This window comes from Mchenga conophoros, linkage group LG17, assembly GCF_057382185.1.
Source record: "Mchenga conophoros isolate Kocher_MC1m ecotype Shallow Benthic linkage group LG17, M_conophoros_male_GT1.1, whole genome shotgun sequence".
Lineage (NCBI taxonomy): Eukaryota > Metazoa > Chordata > Actinopteri > Cichliformes > Cichlidae > Mchenga > Mchenga conophoros.
Genome location: NC_140542.1, coordinates 5,903,706 through 5,922,459, shown reverse-complemented (window position 1 = coordinate 5,922,459; position 18,754 = coordinate 5,903,706). Strand labels below are relative to the sequence as shown.

Here is an 18,754-nt window from a genome sequence, read left to right as displayed (position 1 = left end):
CATAGACACAAGAAAGGTTCACCACAATCTCCAGTGTAAGTTGGAGACCACCACCTGATGAAGCAAACAGAACCACATCATCCACAAAAAGCAGTGATGACATTCTGAGGCCATTAGAGTGGAAGTCTTCCACCATAGATAGCAGTGTCCAACATCCACTGGAAATGAGTCTGACTTATTGCTGGCAATGTGGTCCAAGCCCTTGCAAAAGTTGCACAAGGACTTGCAAGCTCGTATCAATGGGCCAGAGCTTTTCGGTCCATGTGCAACCGTTACAAGGGCTTGGACTGCATTGCCGGCAATAAGTCAGGCTCATTCCCAGAGGATGTTGGACACTGCTATCCCATTTTTAGAAGCACGCCGAAAGGATATTCTGAGGGATAATGTCGAAAACACTAGTTGGGCTAACTCCCACATACCGTGAAAGGATAAAGAGCTGGTCCGGTGTTCTTCAACCACGATATCTGCCAATCCAGAGGCACCACACCAAATCTTCATGCAATTCTGTAGAAGTGTGTCAGCCAGAACAGCCTTACAAAGTACCCATATACCAAAAGGTCATAGCAGGGCCCTGAGTTTTGCTTTCCTGTCTACTCTACTGTGCACTTTAAAAATAAAGGCTAACGTGTCAATTAATAAATGTTGTTCATACATCTGGTACAGTCAGTTCTCTCCCCTGGGGTGTCACTTAATTCTGTTTTGTGAATAGTAGTGAAGTGGCTTATTTAGTACAACGTGTTCTATTGTATCAGAGACACATGACGGTCACTCCCAGCTTATCATTTATCAAACAGCATGAAGGCCAGAAAATTAATGCAAACCACAATCTTCCTAAACCTGACCAAGTTTTTTTTTAAGTTCAGTAAGTCAAAGAAAAAACAAGCTAAACAAAGTGTTAAACAAGTGAATCAGGAGATTCTGCTTGACAAACCTGCAATTTATGGTTTCTTTGAGAATAACTGCACACTGGAATCTAACAAGTCTGTCATTCAGTCCCTGACATGATAACATGCTTGTTTCATGTTTTCTTTTGTTTTTTGTCAGTGTCTTTGGATGGGGTAAAGCACCTCTGTCCCACTTCAATTTCCTGATCCGTCTTAGACCTGCAGGGTCAAGCCAAAGTCCCAAACAAAGGCTCACACAGAGAGCCACACACAGTCTCATTCTTGTTTGACTGAGAGCAGAGGAATGCAAATGTGTGAGTGTGGGCGAGAGGGGGAGAGAACAAGAGATTATGAAGAATAGTGAGTGAGAGCATCAACAGAAGTTCTTTCATTCATGAATGTCTCGTCTTTACACCAAGAGTGTGAATATTTGTTCACTTTCTCTTTCATTCACAAGGAAATTACTGTAAACATTTGATTGTTTTTATGGTAAATGGACTGGTTCTTATGTAGCGCTCTTCTACTCTACCTGAGCACTCAAAGGTCTTTATACAACATACCACATTTACACAAGCACCTTTTCATTCTTTTTCTATGTAAGTGCTTTCTATCTAACATTTAAACACATTCTACTCCGATGGATGCATCAGAGAGCAAACTGGAGTTAGTATCTCGCCCCCAATATTTGCCATGCAGACTTGACCAACCAGGGATCAGACTACCAACCTTCCTACAACCACACCTAAATATCATCTATATCTTTTATATTTTTTATCAGATAAGTAATAGATAACTACAAGTCATAGAATGGAGTCAGACAAATTATTGAGATGCAGCAGCTGTTTTAGCTAGCATCTCTCTATTTTGGTTTTTTACTGTATACACACTCGGCCCACTTGTAGCGGTTGCATTCAAAAATTTACCATTACCTGCTTACCACTGGGTACAAGTGGAATACGTTGGAGAAAAATGGAAGTTTGCAGCTTGTATTATCTTGGAATGTGAGTAATTCAAAAAACTGAGTAATTTTAGATTAGCAGCTGGCTAAGCTGATGACAGTAGTATGCTAACCTTTGGTTTCTAGCAGCTAAATAGACCCATCATGCTAACATAATGCTTTAGCATTATTAACTACTGTGATGTTACCCATCGGTTTTAGTTTCTGATTGGCATGTTGTTTCTTTCTTTTTATTTATTTTATTTTATTTTTAGACAGAAGTCACTTTATATAGAAAAGCCTGATAAACAAGCTGCATCCATAAACAGTATTGTGCACTGTACAGACAGTGTTGCCAACTCCTCAGTAAGGAAAATCGCTATTGGCTGTCCTAAAAGTCGCTAGAAGTCGCTAAATGACATCATTGTCTAATTTGCATAATTGGTCATGCTAATGTAATAGTAACCTACATTGTAGGAGAAAAAAATCACATCGTGGAAGAGACATAAAGTGAGTAAAAAATGTCCTAAATGCATTTAGAATTTATTTAGAACAACAAATTAAATTTCTTTTACCAATTATTGTTTTGTTAATGTCACAATTCCAACCCTACTCCTTTATCTGGCCTTGGACCGGCAAAAGTGACCCGAAATAGGCACTCTGGTGGAGTTACTTTGTGTCTGTGTGTTTATAAGTAGTTTTAAACCTTGTGATCCACAAAACAACATAACAGTAAAAGAAGAACTGACTGCGTTACAGTCAGTGCGGGAGCAGCGGCCGGCTTCGCTCAAGCGCAATTCATTTGCAGTTTGGCCGCATAGGTGTGAGCATCTCCTGCCCTGATAGCAGCTGGGGGAGGACTATCCTCCACCCTTGAGCGCTTTAGCTCGGGCGAGGTGCCCACCGCAGCACCAGCTGCTTGTTGAGAGTAAGAGCGATACGCGTAGTTAGATAATTTATTAAAAATGCTGCAAAAAGAACCAGCATTACAAACACGGTGGAGTGACTCGAACACAGCTGACTACAGACATATTAACTAGACAAGACAAGATGCAGAAAGCCATGGAGAACTGAGAGATCAGACAGACACGGGGACATGACCAGGCAGACAGAACATATAACAAAACATGGAGATGAGACTAGGACAGACTGGACTCGAAAGGGGCATTCCCATACTAAAAACAAAACATAAACATTTCAGAAATTCGAAGGAATGACTAAAGTCGTTCAAACTCAAAAACTGGCTGAACAACTCAGGACCATGACAATCAGTGGCTGACACCTTGATAAGCCACTAGCCAGAGGACCAGTAACACCAAACACCAAGATAGCAATGCTGAAAACCAATCTTCAAAATTTCACAGACCAGTGTGTGACATCACAGTAGCTGGTTCCGTCTTTTATAAAGTCTGGGGGGACTGACTCTGTTTTGGCTAATATGACACCTGACTGGGCAACCAACTTCAGTCAATAATAGCTGAATACATGGATGTTTGTATATGCGCACTTCCAGAATAAACTAAGCTGTCGCTTTCCTGCTTTGTGCCCTTTTTTACTGAAAATGTGGCTTTAGATAATCAAATTCGCTGCAGCTTTCACGGGCTGTTTTTATTCCAACCCAGTGTCCCTCATCAGGCTGTAAATCGGTTCACTCTTAAGAGAAGTGGAATGTGTGTAATTCGAACTTGTGTCACAAGATCACAAAGCCAAAGTAAATGTGAGGCCATGAACATATTGGAGAGCAGCTCAGGGTGTAAAGAGATAATAATGTTGCATAATGTGTAGGAGAAGAAAGATCTCTTTACGTGCTGCTCCTAACGTTTCCCCTCCAGCTGAGACATTGACTGCGCACTGGACTTGCTTTTTGCTTGTTGTGAACGGGTATTACAGACAACTTGTTCCTTTTTTGCAATTCAGATCAGCTTCATGAATCACTAAATTCCACTGAAGATGTTTAACCATAAAAACCAGAAGTTGACCTCTAATTCCACTTTAAAGGGAGGACAAATAACCACAGACAACTCCCAACAGAAGTCACACTCAGCACACTGTGTTTAATAATATCCACAGTAGTCACTGTAGTATTATAAGTAGTAATACAAATCCAGGCAATACCTTTTCTAAAAATTGTTAGATGTTGCACAGCTGGTAGTTGCAATCCAATCTTAATCTTAATCCAATAATACAAGTTGCTTCCGTACGTTTTTTGGACGTTAACTACTCCCTCAGTTTTCAGCCGATTTTCTCAGTTTAAACTTCTGCTGTTTCTGCTATGACTTTTGGTGCTCATAACTTCTATACTTTTTGAGATATTGAATTTTTTATGCAATATTTTTTGCCCATTTCTTCCACATTATCAGTCTGGTCACTAGTTTTCCTTGCCCGGTTGAGCTGTGTTTTAGCTCAGTGAGATGAGCAGCCGTTCTCAGACTGGGAGGCACGGGTTCAAATCCTGCTTATGGCAACATTTCTTTCAGTTAACAGTTAAACTTTTTTAACTCTTTTCAACACAAATTTCAGCTTTTTCACCCCTTTGCAGCAAAATTTTCTGTTTTTTTCTGCTGTTTTCAGAAAAAAAAAACTCTTTTCAGCAGAAATTCTGCTCATTCACCTCTTTTCAGCGCAACTTTCTGCTTCTTTCCATCTTTTCTGCAGAAATTCTGCTCATTCAACTCTTTTCAGCAGAATTTTCAGAATTTTCACCTCTTTTCAGCCCAAATTCTGCTTATTCACCTCTTCTGCAAAATTTTCAGCCTTTTCACCTCTTATCTGCACAAATCTCAGCTTTTTTCAGAAAAAAAAATCTTTTGAGCAGAAATTCTGCTGATTCATCTCTTTTCAGCGCAACTTTCTGCTTCTTTACCTCTTTTCAGCAGAAATTCTGCTGATTCACCTCTTTTCTGCAAAGTTTTCAGCCTTTTCACCTCTTATCAGCACAATTCTCAGCAGCTTCTGCTCATTTCAGCAGAATTGTCAGTCTGTCCACCTATTCTTTGCGAGAATGAGCGTGGCTTAGTGAGATGAGTCGCCGCCTTGAGACAAGGAGGGCCAGGTTCGAATCCTGTTTTTTCAGCTGGCAACTTCAGCGTTAAGGCATCCACACAGCATTTTTGCAGGAAATGCAAATTTTTCTAGTTTCAGTTGTATTACTGATAGTCATGGTTCAATGAATAGTATTAGCCATATGAGTAAGCAACTGGGTGGCAATGAGACAGTACAAGAAGGTGTAATAAGCAGTTTTAAAAGTAATATTACCAATAAAAACAATCTACAAGGTGCTAAGAGTAACAGTAGGAAGTCCAGTTCATGCAGTGGTATAATGCTATGTTTTTTGTAAGTTAAGTAGTTATAGTAGGAAGTGCTTATCCCTGAGTCTGGTTCTCCTGGAGGTTTCTTCCTGTTAAGAGAAGAGAGTTCTTCCTGCCAAATGCTTAGTTGCTGGGGTTTCTTCTCCATCACTGTAGGGCCCTAACCTTACAATAAAAAGCACCTCAAGTGAACTGTTCTGGTAATTTGGTGCTATATAAATACAACTGAATTAAATTGTATTGAATAGTATAAAGTTGATAGCGATATTACAATTTGACTATTAGATAGTAGTAACTCATTTTATAAGTAGTATAACCTGTACAAAGTGTCTATTAGATGGAAGTAGCAAAAGTAAAGGGCTGCAAACACTACTACAACTAGTATGTGTACTTCTTGCAATGCTTCTATTTGGACTTTTTACTTTTTACCACATATTAATACTACTACCTTTATGTTGTGACAAAAATCGTTAATAAATTTTAACAGTACAACTAGTTCTGCACATGCATCAGTACATTTAGTGGTTTTATATATAGAAACAGTACTCTGGTAGAAGTAGTACTAGTACAAGAACTACTGAGTGTAGCACTGATGCAGGTAGTAGATCTTGTAGTAGTGGATATGTTGCCCACACCCCACCAGGTGTGGTTCTGAACCTCACTAGCATATTCTAGTATGTTATGTATTGAAGGGTGTCATTGAGCTGGCTGTTGACCATTGAACGGTTGGAATATGGCGTGCATGTGGTCGGCTACTCAACGTTTGGCGGTACAGTTGCATCAGTACAATCAGTTCTCATCTTCTAGGCGTCAGTTAATGTTGCTGCTTCACAGCCTCTGGAATGCCATATTTAGGCACAAGTTGTCCTTGGGCCGTATTTAAGGGCTTATGGCATTGGCAAGACGGGGATGTCATTCCAACTCACCAACTTTACCAATAAGCATGGTTTCTGCTGCAAAGGGATCAAGCCCAGTGGGTGAAAATGAAAAAACCAAAGTGAGTAAAAACAAATCCATTGAGATGGTGGGGGGAAAGCCAAACAATGCACAAAACACAAAAAAGGTCAGTGGGACGTTAATTGAGTGTATTGACTAAAAGAAATTTTAAATCCAATTCACTTCCATTCAACTAAAGATGAACTGCACCTGTCTGTCACTCAGTAACCACATGTGTGATTATGGGTTTATTGCTTATATTGTTTAAACAAATAAGAGAAGGACAGAAGAAACAGTTGAAAATCTAACACATGTAAGAGTAATGATAATACTGTGAGCATAATCTAAATAGAGGGTAGTGAACAGCACAGTGCTAATGCAAGTACTGCCTTCCATGTGTTGTATATGACTTCTGTTTGGACTGTTATCTAAAGTGTAGCAACAGAAGGAAACGTTTTATCTACAGGTAAGTCAAAAGCCAAACCATAAACTGTACTGTTCTCAGTCAGCATTAATAATAAACTTAAAACCCGAGCAGTAGAAGATTATACACCATACACACACACACACACACACACACACACACACACACACACACCTGACCTGACAAGATGAGCCAGCAGCGTGAATAAGGATCAGGATAACCGTCACATGATGGCGTTTGTGCGTAATCTCCTTCAGACGGGGAGGTCTGCTTTGAAGCTCCGGCACATCCTGATCTAGACTGACACTCTGGCCCTCAGAGTGCACTCTGAGTCTTCACTTTACCTTAATTTAAGAAAAGAAAAAAAAAAAGAAAAAGCGTTTAACTAGCTTCACAGTGTATCTGTGGGGTTCAGCGAGGCCAAGTTCTGCTTTCAAAACAGAGCAATCCTAATCGCACAAAAAAGCCATGAGAGAGTTCCAGCGTAGAGCTACTTGAGAGTAAAAATAAAATAAAATAAAAGTAATGAGAACGTTTAAACGGAAAATTCTGAACTGATATATATGTTACTATAAAAAAATTAAGTAAAGCCTAGTTATCCACGGATTTAGACATTTGTGTGTGTTATGTAGCACTGGTGTAGTGTTTATGTGGTTTGATTATTGTAAATGTATCAGAGAGCGCCCGTGGTTTCCCAGCGAGGGAAAGTCAATCTGTTTGTACACAAACCACGTCACCGTGCGTAAAAGGTCTCCACCCTCTTCCTCCCTCTTTGCTGGTTTGGGCTGATGCAATGTGGCATCTATAAAAGGAAGAGCCCTCGCCCCTTTTTTCTAGCAGAACTGGGTTTTCTCTCCGAGCTCGCCGCATTTCTTGGACTTTGATTCAAATAGTCAATACATCGAAATTCTTTTCGCGTTTTTGCTTCGGTTTATTTATCTTTTTGCTCCTTGGCCTGTTTCTGTTTATGCTTTTTAAAGTCAGATCTGGTCTACTAGTAGGTCCATTCATTCATTCATTCAAAATTTCAGTCTTTATAAATATATATACATATATATATTAAAAAAAACCATAGTCTTCTCAAGGATCAGCTGATTTTTATAAAGAAATCGTCTGGACGTTTTTTTCTTCTTACTGAAAGGATCTTCAGGCATCCTAAGACATCTTCAAAAGGTAAGAATGTCGACATTCTCGTTTACCGTCAGAGGGAAAATTGGCGGATGTGGGCGGAACAGTATTTGAAATTTAAAAAAATCAAATCTTTACAAGTTTTAACACACTGCACAGTTTCTGATTGCACATTATTACAGCATTTTATGTCTTTACCTTTTTATTTTTAATGCGAGGTATTTTTCTTTAATTAAAAATCGTCTGTTATCGGGTGTTAAAAGCTAATCAGTGTGAAACAGAATGATTTCCTGTCACAGTACACAGTACATGTGCAGATCTCTCACTAAAGACTCATAACATGTCATTGTCTGAGAATCCCGAGGCGTTTTCTCTTATTAGGTCAGCCCTGATCCAAATAAATGAATAATGGAGTGTCCGCTTGACAGTGATGCTGCAGTGCTGGGCATGTATTAGGACACGGGCTTTTTACTGCCACACAGATCACAAAACACACACAGTGCGAAATGAAAGACATAGAAAAGTGTCTCTTGTGTGTAATCTGAAAAGGCTCTAAAGATAACCCTGCGCCTGAGCCACGGCCGCTGCGCAAAATGGGAGAGCCATGCCCATAAAGGGACAACACGTGTCATTGTTTCCAGTGGAGCCGGTCGGGTCATGGGAATAATGGCATTAAATGGCTCTGACCATTTAATGCATTAAATGGCTCTGACCATTTAATGCCATTGTGGCTCTGTTTGGATCTTCATGTGCGTAAAAGTCATCCAAGAAGGTTATTTTACTATATGCCCGATTTAGACAGCTATGTCTGATTGTCACCTCGTTTTTGTTTCATTGGCAGTTTCTAAAATGGGATGTTTCAAGAAAAAAGGAAAGTGAAAAGTCCAGACTTTAAGACGATTTTTGAGGGGGAAATGTGCGCAAAGTGTCACATTTGTCCGCGTGTACTGCGGCTTTTTTCTTTTGTATGTGTGTGTGCCATTCAGTATCTATGGAAGAGTTGGGGTGATGCCGGTCTGGTATTTTTCCACTGCCGGTGCGTCACCCCTCCTCCCTCCTCTCTTCTTCCTCATCTGACTCCGCCGTAGCTAAAGCATTGTCACGTGGTCTCAGATTCCTGAGTAACGCTGCGGTGGAGCCACTATAATATTGATTATTCTCAAGGCAGCGTGAACGCGCACAGCTAGAAATGGGGGGAAAAGACTGAGGAACTGACGCAGTATACAGAAATATAAGAAATACAGTTAATTAACAGTTAAAACAACTTTTTTTATTTATTTTTTTTTAGCTTTAAAATGCCCGAGATGAGAGATTTCAACAATGTTCCAGAAGATGACAGCAGCAGCTCAAACAGCAGTGAATACCCATGCCCAAAGAAGGTGCCACTGGATGGGTAAGGCTCACTTTACACACACTATAGTGAAAAATATATACTTAAGAACTGAAAACTGCACATGGTATAAACCACACTTCACAAAAATAACTCTTGATTCTTCTCTTTTCTTTTAAAGCCAATACCCCGATTTTGACGCAGAGTGCCAAAACTTCCTCCCTGAACACACGGGCAAGAAGAAGTATGCTACTGAATCTGTAAGAGCTTCTCTTTTTCCTCCAGCACATTTATCTTTCTCCTTTAACCAGTGATGTGATGTCTCATCTTGTCCTAACCGTCCTGCGTCTTTTCCACAGCACCAGGGTAGTGCCTCCTTTGGCATGTCCGTCTTCAACCTGGGCAACGCCATCATGGGCAGTGGCATCCTGGGTCTGTCCTTTGCCATGGCCAACACTGGCATCGCCCTGTTTGTGTAAGCATCTATTACTTACGTCTGTCCAATGCAAAGAGGCAAAAGGAAACAAACAAAGAAACTCCTTAAGCTAACACCAGAGTCAAGAGGTTAAGATGTAAAGAAAACCAAATAAGCATGACTCAAAACTGGTGTGTTTTTATTTCATAATCCGCATTCGGCTCAGATGAGCACGGGCAGGTATGGCTTTGTCTGTTGCATTGGTGTGACAGCTTGTGATGTATAGCATCTCATTGAATCATTGAATCTCTGCACGACGACTTTTCGCCGCCAGCAGAGTGTTTATGTGTCCTTTATGCAACTGCTCGACCCTGAGAGTCAGGGTTGAAAGTTTACAATTGTTCAAATGTTGTTCAGCTGAAGTACCAGCAATCTTGAGATTTTTTTTAAAGTGCATCTCATTGTGAGTGATAGTGCCCCCTGCTGGTTATTCAGCACATTATTTGCGTGTGTGGAAACACTGAAGCCACCTTGCATCAGCCGCGTGCTGCATTTCTTAATTTTTTCTTTTTAGCCCTCCGTTTCTCACTCACGCTGGCAGCATCTGCTGGAACTTTTCACAATCAGTCTGTCAGCAACCAATTAAAAGAAATCAGATTATTGGGTCCAAATAAAAAATCTAATATTTTTTTGAGTCCACTCGCAGTATTCGACATCTCTGGGAGTCAGAAACAAAAGGGAGTGGCAAGAAAAGCAGCTAAGTCGAGGTAATCCTGCTGCTCCACGCACGAATTACGTAAATGGAGAGATAATGTACGCTTGCAGGAGATCATGAATGGAGCTGCAGCTGGCCAGTCTGATCCCTGCATCTGCAGGAAGCTGGGGATTACAAACACCTGATGGCTCCTACCCAGCTGACAAACCTTGCTACCTGCGCCTTATGTCTCTGTGTTTATATGCTGAAGTACTGTCTGGTGCTAGTAAAGCAGATCAAGCCTTTGCAAACTAAGATGAGACAGAATAAGGACGTCATAGACAGACGAGCAGCCACTAAAGCAGCTGGACACACAGCTGAACATTGCGTTTATCAAAGACAAGTCTCAGAAGGCCAAGAGATTTACTTTCATCTGAACTATTAATAACGCCGAGTGTACAGTGCTGCCTCTGCAGCATCCCAGGGGCAGGGAAACCTTTCGTCCTTTGGATTCCTGCTGATGCTGCTTGTGACTCAAAGAACTTAGAGTTCTGGGTTTGTTTTTGACAAGGCAGATTGCAAACTTGCACACGCTCAGGTCTCGAAGGAAACACTAAAGGTACTGACACTTTGCTCTTGGAGCAGAAATCATCCTAACGGCAAATTCTCCCAAAACACACGAGATCTGAGCCATCACAAGAGAGAAGGGATGTGAGACATGATCAGTAGACCCTGCACAGCAATATGTGACCTTCACGTCAGCCAAATGTCAATGTGTTTGTTCACCAGTCAGGAAAATACATTTGTCATTCAACTGGCCTTCAAAGGCCCATGTTCAGCACTTCAGCCTTGATCAGAACATTTCATCATTGATTTTTCTGCTTTTCTTTTTTTTAAATCTCCTAATTATATCAAGGTCGCAGGTAAACATACAGCTAAAGCTCTCCCTTGTCTGTTTACAGGATTCTTCTTGCGTCTGTCGCCATCTTCTCCTTGTATTCTGTGCACTTGTTGCTGAAGACGGCCAATGAAGGGGGTAAGTCTATCAGACAAACATCCCCAAATGCCAAGTGTGTATTTTTTTAAAAATACTTTTGTTCTAAATCCACAATTCTTTGTGTCTTTAGGCGCACTGGTGTACGAGCAGTTGGGTTACAAAGCCTTCGGGACACCGGGGAAATTCGCAGCCTCCCTCTCCATCACCATGCAGAACATTGGAGGTAAGAAAAATGAATGTTACGTAACTGTAATAGATCCAACATGTGCTCACTCAGAAAGCTAAAACACTGCTCCTCTGTGTCTGCAATGAGAGCATGGAGGGGGGAGGCACGGGGGGAAACCTTGGTTGATGGAAACCAGCTTGTTTTGTTTGTTTTTGTAGCTTCCAGTAAAACCTTGAGTCATTTTACAAGCATCTGGGCCCCTTGCCAAATATTAGAGATCATTATTTTTATGGCAGAGTTTCCTCCTTTTCTTTTTTCTCCCTCAGTTTTACAGGAAAATGTGCTAACTGGTGTTGTTGTTGTTTTTCTGTTTTTTCCCCAACAGCCATGTCGAGCTACCTCTACATCGTGAAATACGAGCTGCCCACTGTTATAAAAGCTTTCACAGGAGCCAACGACGAGTGAGTGACTTTGATATTTTAGCAGCTTCCACACACAAACGCAGGTCTGGAAAAGTTAGAAATGACTGCATGTCTGTGCGCACCGCTCCAACAGACACAGCGCCTCAAACTGGCCGACATGACCTCTTTAAATGCACCGTGTGGTGTTTTCTTGTAAACAAACATAAGCTGTGTTTAGATGAAGAGGGGAAAGTCATACAAACACTGCTGGATGGCTCCACTAGCAGCTAAACGCTCTGCTTGGTGGCTTTGAATTTTCAAGCTTTATAGTAATACTAGCCATTTCTTTCTTTTTCATGTTTCACTGCTTTATTTCACCTAACACAGGAAACACTGCTGAAACTGGCGCATTACTTATATGAATATTTTTAACAAATCAAATAATGAACCTGGAGGTTGTAGACTTATTTCCAAGAAATCCAAGGATAAATCAGTCAAGCTGGCCTCTGTCCAAGGAACATCTGATTCGATTTTGGTAGTGGTTCAGGTCAGACCACCAGACCATTTGTCGTGCAGCCAAAGATGTAGACTAAATGTCAATACAGCATGGTTTACTCGCCCCAATAGGAATGTTTGCTGGTTGCACTAGGACTACAAAAGGGAGGTGTTGGTGAAAAAAATAAATTCCTAGAAGGAATGAAAGAGAACCGGAATGCCCGAAAGAAGCACTCGAGGTGGACATGTTAAGCAAAATGGCTGCCAGTTGTTTTTCAAGTGCTGAGTGTCGGGGAAGGTGAAGCAGCGGCTTTGTCGCTCTGCTTGGAGCACAAGCTGTGTAGGAGGACTGTCTGGCTGTTTTTAAATGGACGGACAGTGTTCTGTCTTTCTGAGCGGCTCTTTCAAAGAGCCCTTTTAGAAAATGCAGCTGGTGCCGCACAGAGATGGAGCGCGGGATGATCTCACCGCCACCCGGCTTCGAGTTTAAAAAATTGATGTAGTTCGCTCTCCTCTGTGCCGCTTTGTTACATCTATTTTTGTAAGCTATGCAGTCATGCTTGCGGAGGCCAGTTCTTGTCAGCTAGTGTGCAGAGGCTGAGAGGTTTGATCAGCCCTAAAAGCTGCAGAGGATTTCACAGGAAAGTAGATTCAGCGTGCTGCTTTCGGCATCACGTAGCTAATTAAATTACTTGTGGTCCTGGTTCATCAGTTTGTAATAAGATCAAAGCTTCTTAATATGCAAGATATACACAAGAAAGATGATAAAACTAACAAACAATTCAAACTCATTGACAGTAGATTTCACAGTAGAACACTGCAAAACAACCTGTGTTGCCCCTTTAACACAGCTACAGAAATCTTTACCTATTCATTGGTGATCTCCATTAGCTAACACTGACATGCTCTGTCTTGTATTTCAGTCAATGGTACGTCAACGGTGACTACCTGGTGTTGCTGGTTAGTGTTGGCATTATCCTGCCCCTGTCGCTGCTAAAGAACTTAGGTAAGGAAAGTGTGTGTGTGTGTGTGTTTTGTGGGTGGGTGCTGCGAGTCAGATGCATTTCTGAACAGGGTTGGGTTCAAAGTCAGTGACGCACTTGCACACGTGCAAGATTTCAAAAGCTTTAAAATCTTAATAGCGTAGCGTGACGTGATACAGGAGGGCATCGCTAATGATTGTGTTTTTCACTCTTTCAGGTTACCTTGGTTACACAAGTGGTCTGTCACTGCTGTGCATGGTCTTTTTTCTGATTGTGGTGAGTATGACACACCTTTCCTCATTCCTCATGTTAGCGTATCACCGCATATCCTTTACACACATCCTTTGGCCTGTTCTTGTTTTGCCAATTGAGTTTCAGTCTTCCAGTGAAATCCCTTCCTCCTACACAACAGAGCGGGATTCCTTTGTTTTAAAAAATGTAGTCAAATGAATTCATTTAATAGTGGAACAGGACAGCACAACAACAGTCAAGTCTTTGTTTCTGATCATGCCGTAAATGTGGTTTTAATGAACCTTTGCTTCTTTACAATAAGGAGCTAAAATGGGAAATTTGCTCTCTGCTCCTTCAAGGTGATCATCAAAAAGTTCCAGATCCCATGCCCTCTCCCTGATATTCACGATGACAACTTGACTCATTCGTTGAACATCTCACACAGCTCACACAGCGACAATACTTCTGACGAGGACACCTGCAAGCCAAAATACTTTATTGTCAACTCACAGGTAAAGACTTAGAACATCTGTAGAATTGAAATAAACCATAATGAAATCATTTCTACTTTTTAGACGTTAGTTTAATGAATTTTATTTACCTCCCTAGACTGTTTATGCTGTCCCTATTATTACCTTCGCCTTTGTGTGCCACCCCGCCATCCTGCCCATGTACGACGAGCTCAAAGAGTGAGTATACACTGCCGTCTTTTTAAATTTCCCTGACATATAAAACACAATTTACAACTTTTTTACAGTCATTTTTGTCTGCTGTCTAAATAAAACATGTCTTCAACTCTCTGCTGAACAGCCGTTCCCGCAAGAAGATGCAGAATGTCGCCAATGTTTCTTTCCTGGCTATGTTCATCATGTACCTGCTGGCTGCCCTTTTTGGATACCTGACTTTTAACCGTAAGTCAAGACAGTAAAAATGTAAATATGTACACAAATTTTTTACGTGGGGAAAAAATGTAACTAAATTTAGTTTCTTGACGCAGTTAATGTCAACACACACCTATACCAGTTCACAAGAAGTTATACAAAATGTTAAATGGGCTCTGTCATCTAAGGTTAAGCGAGAAACTTTCAGGAACAGTAGTTATGCAAGACTGTGAAAAAACCCACCTGATGCCACTGAGCAGTGTGCTAGCATGTTTGTGTTCCCGCGCGTCATGACAAAAACAACTGATAGACCACCAAGAAATGTTCCTGGAACTTACCAGCAGTTATACAAGAGAGTGATAGTGAAAACTGTGACAGTGTGGCGTGCCCCCCCCCACCAGTTTGTAGTCGGGATGAGTCGACATTGCGAAATTATATTTGTTTTACCTACTTAAATACTCCTAAAACAACATAGAAGTCTCCAAAGAATTTAGGTGGTTTGTGGCCGTAAAACTCTTGCTTAAATATACATCTAACAAAAAAATGCTTTTTTAGTTCTAGTAAAACACTTATTTTACATTAAAATATTATAACAGGGTGTTAAAAATGAAACAAAATGTTTTTTGTTGCTGTGCATGCTAATGTCAACCTGCAAACCTTTGTAAAACCACATGGCTTAGCAAACCATTGTTTCAGTTAGCTTAGCTTAAATTTAAATGTGGAAAATTTAAAAAATCTGAATAAGCACACAGCTTAAGGCAAAGGAAAATGTAAAAACTAGACCCCAAAAAACAGAGTCAAAACATGTTTGCTTTTTTCATTAGCTGGTTAGCTTAGCTCGATCCAGAGACGTCTCTGAAGCGCTAGCATTCTTCTCATTATTATTTTACTGTAGTACAGATTCTTAAAAATATAAATAGCGTGTAGCCAAATTACTATGCTAAGATAAGCTAATTAGCAGCTACTCCCACCTTTACACTGATTGCAAAGATATGAAAGAAATTTAGCTTGTCATGAAGCAAATTTTTATGCTATTAATCCTAATGGCACATATACACATATAAATATGGGTGATATAATATATAAGGTTTTACTTACTTTGCGTTTATAGAACTTCATAATAAAAAATCTTTGACTAACAATGCAAATTTAAATTTTTTCTAAAATTTAATTTATAAAATGGTATCAGGTTCTAACCATTAGTTATCCATGTACAGTCCTCTAGATGAGTAGATGACTTTAACCCTGACTTAAGTGGAGGACATCTGTTGTCTTTGTCTATAGAGCACGTGGGAGATGAGCTGCTGCATACCTACACCAAAGTGTACAAGTTTGATGTGCTCCTGTTGATTGTCCGTCTGGCCGTGCTGACCGCCGTCACCCTTACTGTCCCTGTTGTCCTCTTCCCTGTAAGTTTGAAAAAATGTCACAGAGATTCTAAAATATGAATTACTACAAATAATCGGTCATGTGGAATAACCTCCCTGTGTCTTTCTCATTGTGCAGATTCGTACCACTGTCAACCACCTCCTGTGCCCTTCTAAGGGATTCAGCTGGGTTCGCCACACTGCCATCACTGTGTTCTTGCTGGCTGGCACAAATGCCCTGGTTATTTTCGTTCCCACCATCAGGGACATCTTTGGCTTTATAGGTATGTGTCTGCATACAAGATACTGTAATAACATCTTAGCAACAGTAAAAGAAAGGATTGTGACTAAAATGTCAAATGTCTTTACTCTGTCAGGAGCTTCTGCTGCTGCCATGCTCATCTTCATCCTGCCTTCAGCTTTCTACATCAGACTGGTCAAGAAAGAGTCCATGAAGTCTAGGCAAAAGATCGGGGTAAGATGGAGTTCGATGAAATGAACAGTTTTGGAACTTTACACTTATTTGTCTCCTTGCCAAGAATTCGACATGGTTGTAGCTGCAGTAATTAGCCCTTTAGTTTAACTTCATATTAAGCAAACACTTGAATTAACTCTGTTCAAAACCACAATTCTTATGTTTGATTGTTTTTTTCTTTTTCTTTAATTCTCATATTTTTAACTAAAGGATAACACAAATAGTGCAACAAATGGGCTTTATCTTCTGCATTGCTAAGCTAAAGTAAGATAATTAGCTTTATACTGAACCGAAGACAACAAATTACACATTTGTTGAACTGTGAAAGGTTTCATTTAACTTGGTGTGAATGAACACATTAGCTAACTGTGATCTTATTTTGCTCTCTAGGCATTAGTCTTCCTCGTTCTCGGTATCGTGGTCATGCTTGGCAGCATGACCCTCATCATCCTGGACTGGATCAAGAACGCCACAAGCGACAGCGGACACTAAACCTCCAGCTCTCCTGCTGTTTGCTGCTGGCTCTTCGACATCCTTGTAACCAACATCAAACCTATTGTAAACAAAGAAAAACACAAGAACTCGCTTCATGTTCAGCATTGACTCGCTGAGCGACGGACCATGCCATTCCAAGAGAATGTATCTGAACTTTGTACAGTATGCTGTGATAGACCACAACGTCAGCGTTTTACTTTTTTTGTTTGTTTCTGTTTTTATTGCAACTTTTTTCATTGTCATTTTTGCTCATTTTTATTCTTCGTGTTTTGATAGTTTGAGGTATGGGGCTTTGTTTTGCTTTTATTTTTGAATAGTTACTAAAGGTACAGCTGAAAACAAAATTCTTTTAACGTGCCTCACGCCACAGAAGAAATAGTCATAGAGTTCAAAATAGAGCTTATGCTCAGGTACGCTGCAACTGTCCTCTGAGCTCGGCAACAATAGATCCTGCTGACAAAACAAAAGAAAAACCTTGTGAATTTTCCAAATCCTGACAAGTGGGAACAGACTTAGTTACGTTCTTTACAACAGTTTTTCTTTTTTTTAACTTTGCCAAAACTGTGTTTGTAAAGCATAATTATATAGTGAAAAGCACTTAAAATCAGCACACTTGTCAGTTTTCACAGGCAAGGCCTAACACAGCCTATTTCAGTATTTGTACCAAGCCTCTGCAACCTTGTTAACAGTGTCAGCTTTCCTTGTAAAACTGTGCGTCACTCAACAGAACCTGCCCTTTCAAACCCAGCACTGGGCGCTGCAGAGGTTCTTGCGTGAGGTCTCTCCTGAAACTGTATTTAGTCTTTATAACCTGCTGAAGGTCTGCGCAGCGACGACACTACTGCTTTGAGAAGGCCTGCGAGCCTCCCGGTTCCACTTCCCCCACTCAGGGGTTGTGGGAAACTTGAAATTTTTTCTTTATGGGAGAATACTTTGAATTTTGACCACATGCCGTGGTTATAAGATACCTGTTTAAACTTGCAAAAAAAAAAACAACCTAAGAAACAACTAAAAACAGGTTGCACTCTTGAACACCTTCAACCAAACAATAACGAACAAGAGAGCTCGACGCGGATTCCTTCCCACCGAGTGGAGAGCCCGTCGTAGATGGCACACTGTGCTTCCAACATTCACACGTCACCGAAATGTTGTCATCTATTTATGGAAGACCGTGAAATCAATGTAATTTAAAATATTTTACTATATTTATATAATATTGTACGTGTACATGTATATGTGTGTATATATATATATATATATCTATTGAGTTCACCTGTAAATATGCTTTTTTTTTTTTTTGTACAATGTTGTATTGGAGCTGTAAAACAAAACAAATCCCAAGGTGGTTAATACCAAATTTGTTTCAGTGCATCGGAGCTTCAGCGGTTCTTCTCCGTTAAGACTGACTGAAATTCTCGTTTAGGAACTGTGTGAAAGCCCCGTTGTTGAGCGGTATCAGTCTTCTTTTCCTTTTTGGCCCCTGAACACAAACACAGCAAAATGTTGTTTCTGCACATCTCCGCTTGAGAGTACGTCAACCAACTCTTGACCTCAGGAGCAAAGAGGGCTTTGCCCATCAGTGTTACACTGTTGTTTCAATGAAACACTATGTATATCCTGTAATTACTGTCCAAATAAATCAAAGACAAATGGTAACTTGAGCTGTGTACACTCTTTCTTGTCCTCTGTTGGACTGTTTTTTGTTTGTTTTTTTTTGGGGGGGGGGGATGTGGAAGAACTACTATGTTTAGTTTTTTTTATGTCCAAAACTCCTATGCACTGTGCTAAAGCGAGAGACCAAGTTCAGCTTAGATAGACCCAGGCCATATTTTGCTGTAATACCATTTTGTACCATGAGATGGTGCAGCAGGTCAATGTAAACTTTTTTATCAATGAAAATACATTTTTATTTACAACAACAGTGTGAGAAAAGGAAAAGCTTCATGAGGGAAAAGAGCAGCTAAAAAAATTAAAAACATCTGTCAAAAAAAACTCTGCCGGTGTCACCCCTCCTCTCTCTTCTTCCTCATCTGACTCCGCCGTAGCTAAAGCATGGTCACGTGGTCTCAGATTCCTGAGTAGTGACCCATCACTTCCCTTACCTGTGGCACCTGGATGTCTCTAAACCACATACATACACATACAAATATTTAAACTCCTCCAATTGGAGGAGTTTAAATATCTCGGGGTCTTGTTCACGAGTGATG

The 18,754-nt window shown here is 40.5% G+C and overlaps 1 protein-coding gene across 1 annotated transcript; it reads left to right on the top strand.

The window, feature by feature from the left end:
- The first annotated feature begins 7,313 nt into the window (after positions 1-7,313).
- On the top strand, positions 7,314-18,203 carry LOC146554961 (sodium-coupled neutral amino acid symporter 2-like). The gene is made up of 16 exons (XM_085250780.1): positions 7,314-7,662; positions 8,906-9,010; positions 9,129-9,207; positions 9,307-9,422; positions 11,019-11,092; positions 11,184-11,276; positions 11,605-11,680; positions 13,039-13,121; positions 13,316-13,374; positions 13,689-13,841; positions 13,939-14,018; positions 14,140-14,240; positions 15,495-15,619; positions 15,717-15,861; positions 15,955-16,052; positions 16,443-18,203. Exons 2-16 carry the CDS (start codon positions 8,913-8,915, stop codon positions 16,542-16,544), a joined length of 1,482 nt encoding a protein of 493 aa, XP_085106906.1. The 5' UTR covers positions 7,314-7,662; positions 8,906-8,912; the 3' UTR covers positions 16,545-18,203.
- The last annotated feature ends 551 nt before the right edge of the window (positions 18,204-18,754 follow it).